This window comes from Polyergus mexicanus, unplaced genomic scaffold (assembly GCF_030449975.1).
Source record: "Polyergus mexicanus isolate NDT 795.1 unplaced genomic scaffold, iyPolMexi1.0 SCAF_27, whole genome shotgun sequence".
Lineage (NCBI taxonomy): Eukaryota > Metazoa > Arthropoda > Insecta > Hymenoptera > Formicidae > Polyergus > Polyergus mexicanus.
Window position 1 is genome coordinate 3946146 of NW_027223347.1, and position 8907 is coordinate 3955052.

General features: G+C 44.2%; 1 protein-coding gene across 1 annotated transcript; it reads right to left on the bottom strand.

The window, feature by feature from the left end:
• Nucleotides 1-208: 208 nt before the first annotated feature.
• Nucleotides 209-5455, bottom strand: LOC138943504 (uncharacterized). The gene is made up of 2 exons (XM_070314356.1): nt 5161-5455; nt 209-4680 (listed from the first exon to the last, which is right to left on the bottom strand). The coding sequence occupies exons 1-2, from the start codon at nt 5453-5455 to the stop codon at nt 209-211; spliced, it is 4767 nt and encodes a 1588-aa protein (XP_070170457.1).
• Between the last annotated feature and the right edge of the window lie 3452 nt (nt 5456-8907).

The following is an 8907-nucleotide window of genomic DNA, read 5'->3' on the forward strand; positions in this document are numbered from 1 at the left end:
TACAATAATAGGAAAAGAGTACAGATAAAGATCGTCGGTGATTCAATCGAAATACATGAATTAACCTAATCAGTAAATCTTAGCCTAGGGTTATTTACATAGGCGTTCTTAGAATAGATATATGTACATATACAGAGCGTGACGATAATTAAAGTCAAACTTAATTATTAACGCATAAGGAAAACGCAAATTAATTTAAGAGCCAGTGTCACTTGATATCGGTAGCTGATTGACATCGGTAACAGATCTGCGTTATTGGTCGCTTTAGAGTGGTTTTGGCAGTACGCAATGTAACTACTCGGACATGCCCATCCGATCCCGGATGTACGTCTAATATTCGGGCAAGTTCCCATTTCGAAGGAGGTGCCAAATTATTTTTCAACAATACCAGCTCGTTAATTTTAAGCTCCGGTTTGTTTTCTTGCCATTTACGCCTTTGTTGCAATGTATGCAAATAATCAGAAGACCAAGAACGCCAGATCTGCTCTAAAATCGCACGCACTTGCTGCCATCGAGACAGCCGATTCGAATCGATATCTAAAACAGATTCTTCAGGCGGACTTACTAACGGGCGACCGACTAAAAAATGACCCGGAGTTAACGCGGAAAAGTCATTCGGATCATCATGTAACGCGGAAATCGGGCGGGAATTTAGGCAAGCCTCGATTTGACACAGCAGCGTAGCGAACTCGATTTGCGATAATGTTCGGGAACCAATCGCTCGTTTCAAATGAAACTTTAATCCTTTGACACCGGCTTCCCAAAGTCCGCCGAAATGCGGAGCAGAGGGAGGTATAAAATGCCATTTTACGTTATCATTAGCGATAGCGTCTTGTATTTGAGGGTCAGCGACAAGTCGCTGAAAGGTAGTATTTAATTCGCGGTCCGCGCCTTGAAAATTAGTGCCGTTATCACTGTACATGTCGGATGGAAGACCGCGACGGCTTGCAAATCTCCGAAAGGCGGAGAGAAAACCGTTAGTAGCGTAATCATCTACGTATTCTAAATGGACGGCCTTTGTCGAGAGACAAATAAAAACGGCAACATAATATTTTTTGGATCGTTGACCGCGGCCGACTGACGGAATAATATTCATCGGCCCGGCGTAATCGACGCCTGTGTGCGAGAACGGAGCCGAAGGCGTGACGCGGGGCTGGGGGAGATTCCCCATCAGCTGTTGCGAGGTACGTGCGCGTTCGCGTACGCACTTTACACAACTACGTATAAGAGATTTTACACTGGTGCGCGCTGAAATTATCCAATAATTTTGGCGTAAAATTCTTAACGTTAATTGAGTGCCTCCATGAAGAGAGGCTTTATGAGCTTGAGCAATTAATAAATCCGAAACTCGATGTTTCGGTAAAATTATAGGGTGCCGTTCATCATAACTGAGTGACGAATGGTCAATCCGCCCGCCAAGGCGAATTAATTTATCTTTCCCGAGAAAGGGATAAAGCGATAACAAAGAACTGGATCTTGGCAGTAAACTTTTATCGTTTAACGCTTGAATTTCGGATGGAAAATGACGTTGTTGCACGTAACGGAGCCAAAACAAGGAAGCTTCTTTGAGCTCGGCAGCGGACAAGCACGTCGTATTCACGCTCGCATTGGTCGCGCGACATTTTAGATTATTAATAAAACGTTGCACGCGTGCCGTGACTCGAATTAACTTCTTCCATGTAGAGACTTCGTTCGGTAATTGCCACTCCAGAATATGTTGAGCATGACAAACGATCGTATTTCGCGTTTCGGTTTCGATTATCTGACGATCGGCCTCAAGTTGATCTTTTAATTTATCATGGATCGGCCACGCGGTAGAAGGGGAACTCAACCAGGCAGGGCCGGCCCACCAAAGTTCGAAATCGCGGAGTTCAGCGGGTGACAAACCTCGCGACGCGCAATCCGCTGGATTTTCTTTAGATGGGACGTGATTCCATTTAATCGACGGCAGCCGAGTTTGTACTTCCGATACGCGATTCGCCACATAAGTAGTCCATCTTGATGGATGGCCTCGTAACCATGCGAGCGCGACCGAAGAATCTGTCCATCCGTACGTCGGAATATGCCGCAAATTTAACGATTTTTGCGCGAATTCTAGCAATCGAGTTAATAAGACTATGGCATTTAATTCTAGACGCGGCACGCTAATCGTTTTAATCGGCGCTACCTTTGATTTTGCGGTTATTAAGACTACTGAAAACTCGCTGAGCGATCGAAGAATTCTTAAATAAACGACAGCGGCGTACGCGCGATTAAACGCGTCGGCGAATCCGTGCAACTCGATAGCCAAATTTTCCGGATGCATTCCAGTCCATCGCGGAATGCGAATTTCTTTCAAATTTATGAATTCCGCACAATAATTTTTCCAGGGCTCTAATAAGTCCGCCGCGATAGGAGAATCCCAATCGAGTTTACTTAGCCACAATTCTTGAATCATAATTTTCGCGGTGATTATTACTGGAGAAACCCATCCCAGTGGATCGAAGAATTTCGCGATAAATGATAGTATCAAACGTTTCGTATTCATATTGACCGAAGGTGACTCGATTTGAAAACGAAACGAATCTTCTCGTGGTATCCACTCAAGTCCGAGCACCTTAAGCGTATCATCCTTATCGAATGTACGAGCGATAGCGAGTTCATGCTCTCCCGGAGGAATGTCTGTTAATAATTCTATAGAATTGGCAGCCCATTTGCGTAAATGAAAACCGCCTCGCGCCATCAATTTCGTAAGCTGATCGCGACTTTCCTTTAGCGACGGAACTTCATCGGCGCCAAATAGAACGTCGTCGACGTAAATAAAATCTTGTACTATTGTTTGTGCCTTTGGAAAGGAATGACCTTCGTCGATAGCTAATTGATTGATAACGCGCATGGCTAAATACGGAGCTGGTGCAGTACCGTATGTAACTGTAAGCAATCGATAAGATTGTATCGGAGAATTAATATTAGATCGCCAAAAAATCCGCAAAAAATCGACATCGTCTCGATGAACGCGGATCTGTCGAAACATCTTTTCGATATCGGCGGTGTACACATAACGAAATTGACGCCAACGAAGGATAATGGAGGACAAATCGCGTTGTAATTTAGGCCCGGTCATTAAATGATTATTTAATGTAGAACCATTGCTCGTTTTGCACGACGCGTTAAATACTACGCGAAGTTTCGTCGTGCTGCTAGACTCGCGTAGTACCGGATGATGCGGTATATACACCGCTTGGTTAAGCGTCGGATTTTCGTCGGAGACAGGTTCCATATGACCCATAGATTTATATTCATTTAAGAAAGAATGATAGGGTTTCGCGAGATCCGGATTTTTTCGTAGGCGTTGTTCTAATTTCGAATAAAGAAGCGCGGCAGTTTCGCGCGAAGCTCCTATATCGAGCGGAGGGTTGGTTTTAAATGGTAACCGTATTATATAGCGGCCGTCTTCGGCACGCTGATGTGTTTCGACAAAATGTTGTTCGCATTTTTTATCTTCTTCCGACAGCTGAATTTCGGAAGAAATTTCCTCGATCTCCCAAAATTTTTGAAGGAGGGAATCGAGCGAAGGAATTGTTACGCAATTTAATGAAGTCGCGGAATCGGTAATTGAATTAGAAGTTCCGGTAGGACCGGATAATATCCATCCTAAAGCAGTAAGCTGGGCCGTCGGAGTTCCAGTCGGACCATGTTTTACCCTTTGCTTTAATAACGATCCATATAAATCTGATCCTATAAGCAGATGGATCGGATGATTGCTAAACGGATCCGGATCCGCGAGAGATAATTTCCGTAAATGCGGCCAATAATCTACGGTTTTAGTCTTTGAGCCAGCGTATGACGTAATTTTTTGATATACGAAAGCAGTCAAAGAAAAGGTTGAGGAACCTCGCCCATTACAAGACTCGAGAGTAAGAGACACCTGAGATTTCGCTACGCCACTGTATCGTTCGCCGAAACACTGTACGTGGAGGCTCGCGCGGGAACGTTTCGTGCGCATAGTTTGACACAACGATTCCGAAATAAAGCTAACAGCCGAGCCTTGATCTAACAACGCACGAACTTTAAATTTACGTCCTTCGATGGTACGCAGTATTACCCATGCGGTGGCTAGTAACACGTTCGGCGGATTTTTCAGCGGCGAATGAATCGTTTGAACGGAAGCGACGGCGGTCTCGTTCTTTATCTCAGGGGTGGCTGAGCCGCTCGGTTGAGCGTTAAGAGTTTTGTTTTCCAAAACAGAATTTTCACTAATCTTCTGTACTGGTATATTCGAGTCACGATGCAAGAGCGTATGATGTGCTCGTCGGCACAAATTACAGCGTTTTTTGCTCTTGCAAGAGGTCGGGAAATGGCCGACCTTTAAACAATTAAAACAACATTTGTGTGATTTGAGAAACTGAGTTCTCTGTTCGACGGATTTACGCTTAAACTCGTCGCATAACATCAAATTATGATTGCCGGAACAATTCAAACATTTTTCGGTGGCTACGTTATTCACCGAGGCCCGATTAGAGCCTTTATTTTTATGAGACGAAGTATCGGCATTTAACTTAGAATGATCGGTTAGTCCTCGAATTCGCAACGTCATAAAATCTCGAATCTCTTCGTACGTCGGAGATGCGGTTGATTTACCGCGTTGCAGATTCCACTCATTACGTGTGCGTGGACTAAATTTTTGCGAAACAATATAGACTAATAAGTCATCCCATTTTTCAACAGGTCTGCCTAAATTTGTTAACGCGGCTAATGACGCGGCAACGGTATCGCGTAAACCTTTGAGTTCGACAGCGGATTCCGTTTTCATAATAGGCAAATCAGCGAAAGCATGAATATGCGCATGAATAATCGCGTTTTGATTATCGTACTCTTCGATAAGTAATTTCCACGCACCATCGTAATTTGCGTCTGCAATCTTAACATGATTAATTAATACAGCGGCTTCGCCCGTGACACTGGCTTTTAAATAATGTAATTTCTGCGTATTCGACAGCGATTCTTTCGAGGCGACGAGCGATTCGAATATTCCGCGGAAGTTTTCCCATTCCGCGAAATTACCGGAAAATTTCGGCAACGGGATGCGTGGTAATTGCAATGAAACCGTACCAGACAATTCGCGAGAAGAAATGTCGCTTACCGTTGATGCCGCATTTGGGTCGCACCGGGAGAATTTACCTATCACGTCTGCGAGGTAGTCCGCCGCTTCGTGGTAGACGTCCTCGGCCGTAAAGAATTCCTCCTCGGTGAAGTATGGGACTGTACGCTGTTCGTCGGCCGTTGCTATTTGCTGAAGCTGGACGTTGAGACGTTGACACCTTTCCCATAATGTCTCCAAGGCGTCCAGTCGACTCTTCGCCTTGTATTGCGTGACGTTGGCCTTGCCCATTTTCTTAAAGTTGGGGAACACTCGCTTCATCGAGCTTATTGTAATAGATTGCTCGATGAGGAGGCCCTGCAGCGAGTCCGTCATGATGGTAGTCATATAAGATGAAGCCTTTCAGCAACAATTTACCACCTGGTGGTTGTAGAGATGCTGAAGCGTGACGACTGGTCCGTCGCACGCGGATGTGCGAAGACGCACTATAATTTTCACTTAACCGTGCCGCGCGCTAAAGCGTGCGACAACTATGTGTGACTGCGGATTACGCAGGTCGCACTCTGAGGTGCGAAGTGCTAAAGAGCACAAAGATTGCACTTAAGCTGTGCAAAGCGCTAAGAAGCGCGAGATTTGCGCGGCACTGCGGATTACGCAGGACGCACTTTGAGGTGCGGAGTGCTAAAGAGCACAAAGATTGCACTTAAGCTGTGCAAAGCGCTAAGAAGCGCGAGATTTGCGCGACACTGCGGATTACGCAGGGCGCAAATAATAATGATACGTTGTGCTTAAGAGCACAACTTTAATAATGCAAAGGGATGCAAGGTTGACTTCGCGCACTTTATTTTCCCGGAAGTCCTTTCAACGCACTCACGTTATTATTTACGGCAGCGGAATGCGGATAGATGTTTTGATATCGCGCACCGTCTCCGTCTCGCGATAGTTTTTATAAGTGCTGTTACCTTAGCGTGTCAGCGTTCTCACTCGCACTCCGCGAACTGATTACCGAATCACTATCTGTTTTTCCAAAATCCGGCTCGAAGGACCATTTAATGTAGCCGCGCCTTCGATTTACACGTCCACATTAACAGAATTTATTTGTTTCGCCGATCGGAGAGATAGGACGTAATTGATTTGTCCGGGTTTAGTTTGTTGAACAGTATTTATTCCTTTCGACACCAACTCCCGGACCGTCTTAGGTAATCGCACGCGACAGCAAGATATGAGCGGACACGCGAATTATCGTTTAATTATAACTTTATGAGCGTGAGGCGTTTGGTGTGCTCCCGGTGAAGGTTTGCGACGAAGTGACTTAACGAAAAGCCTTCTGTGCGATCCACGTACAATAGGCCTGGTTGATACGGGTACTACAAAAAAGGAGGAATTTCGATCGTTCGATTCCGAGAGCCAATCGGCTATCGACAACGAGGTGTTTGTCAGAATCGAACGATACGAAGAAACCGCAAACACGGAATGAAAACAAGACTTCGCACGTAACGTCTCGCTTTAGAACGTTCGAGAAACAAAATTAATAATATAGTTTATAAAACGCTTACCTTCTTGAACAACATTATATTATATTATATTAGTAATCTTCATACACATTTATGCATTTTATGCTACGCTTATACGCATCCTATATAGCATAACGCTTTATTATTCATAATGCGAAATTAAGAGCATAAGAAATAATATTTTATTCACCATAGTATTATAAGAGTTTTATAAGAGCTTTAAACTGTGCATGGTATGCGGACTGGCCGTCGATCGATATTCTTATCCGGCCGCTCGATAAGATTAAGCCGGACAAACAAGTTGGAATGTTGCGAGAGAACGATATAGCTGTCCTTCTCGCACAGAGATCCCTACCAGCGGCGCTTCCACTTGCCATTGCTCCCGCCCATGGGTCTCCCACCAGCATCAGGAAGTCTAAGGCGAAGCATAGGAAGAATATTCCACCATCTACAAGAAGCGATCCCACTGCAGCATCTCTCCCACCAACACCCGAAGACCGGAGGAGCTCAGTGCAAGTCCGACATCCAGCATTATTAATTCGACGCTCATACGGTTAACACAGTTACTACTCCCGTACTAAATTCGTTCTCTGACTCCGTTGCCGTGGCGTTTAGCATTTAATAATCCGGCGTATTCGAATCTCGACAGCGTCGTCAAATTCCAGTACGAGTCTTCGAGACTCTTAAGCATACTACATTGTAGAATAGTGAGCTTACCAGTCGCAAGTCTTACGACTGTAATATTGTTAATTTAACGTTGTGCAACAATAAAGAGTATTTTATATTACTATTGCAATTTATTCGACGACCGGTTGTTCCAACTTCCTTGATCGACCGTCACTCATCGCACGACAATCGAAATCTTTGGAAGACCGCTAAGTAGAAGGGAATTCAGCGTGCTACATAGGCAGTTGCTCTAACATATATTCAAATACGTAAAACCTGGTAAGTTAAGGTACCACTGAGCATTGAATGACAAGTTGACATCTTCTGGTCCCGGGTAGACTCGGTGAAATGCAGAGTGACCCAAAAATAATATTTTTTCCATAAATACTTACCAGTAAAAGATTAAATTCAATTTAACAATTACTTAAACAATATAGTCGCGTTCTAAAGAGTCACTTAACATCAGTAATATAATTTCCTTTTTTTTCTTAACTTCGACTACTGGGACGTGACATATTAAAATTTGGTGGCAGCGGTGGGATAGCAGAAGCCAACTTGTCATCTTTTTGTGTGTTAATAATCATACTTTATTTTCAGGAAGTGAATTGTGCGCGATATAACGTTCAATTTGAGTCTCGGTTAATATCATTCAGATTTTCTTGAATCATTTCGCGAAATACAGTGCCGTTATAATTTTATTCGATTATTATACACCGCGTTATTTAGATTGTGCCAATTCATTTAATTTACACGTCATATTCGTGTTAGATTTTATTTCCATTAACGCTGTTAGAATTTTGTGATTATTCTCGACTGCGTGTGCTTCGATTGCAATATTAAGACGGCATAAAGACATTCTGACGTTGTGAGTTAGAGCGAATATATTTCGCTCATCACTACGAAAGAATTATTGAACAATACCTGGTTCTGTGACAGTGTCCTGGTAGCTGGTATATACGCCGCTCGTCACTTGTAACAGGAGCGTTCTCTTTGGTGAGGCAGGATTCCGCACTTTGAGAACGTGAATGTAACGCAGACATCAGTGTTTAAATATTTTTATAAAGCCAATAAGACACGCCACGCAGTAGAGAAGCGATTGATTTTAGTAAAAGTGGAAGTTGACTCTTCGAAGTGCCGCAAACTCGGAGCGACGGCTCTGGGCGGATAAGCCGCTCGTCGTTGCTTTGGGCTTTTTTGTGTACATACGATAAACGGAGAGTGGTGAGGCAGGATTCCGCACGCTCTTTCTTGTTCCTTCTCTTTGGTGAGGCAGGATTCCGCACACTGAGATTGGAATAGGATGACGGATATCGGTATGTGGGCAAAATAAGTGCCTCAGAGAGTCACTGCACGAAACTAAAGTTGAATCCTTATCCTAATTTCGTGTTTCTAAACTCGCCGAATTGCTACGGAAAAATTGCGTGTTCTTTGTGAACGGAGTTGAGAGCGACGGCTTTGAGCGGATAGACCGCTCGTCGTTGCTGCAAAATCCTACACAATCAATAGGCCGTTGAGAGTGGTGAGGAAACACCGCACGCTCTCGCCCTGTTCGTTCCTTCTGATGAGGCAGGATTCCGCACATTTGGAACGAAACAAGGAGCGGATATTGTGAAGACAAGACATGCCAAAAACGCGTCGCGCAGGAAA

What these genes read in the sequence shown, in the direction of transcription:
- LOC138943504 (XM_070314356.1), bottom strand. Translation starts at nt 5,455, where the DNA reads ATGACGGACTCGCTGCAGGGCCTCCTCATCGAGCAATCTATTACAATA. An exon ending in CTACCTCGCAGACGTGATAG is followed by an intron (nt 4,681 to 5,160) that starts GTAAATTCTCCC and finishes ATGACTTATTAG; the next exon opens with TCTATATTGTTTCGCAAAAA.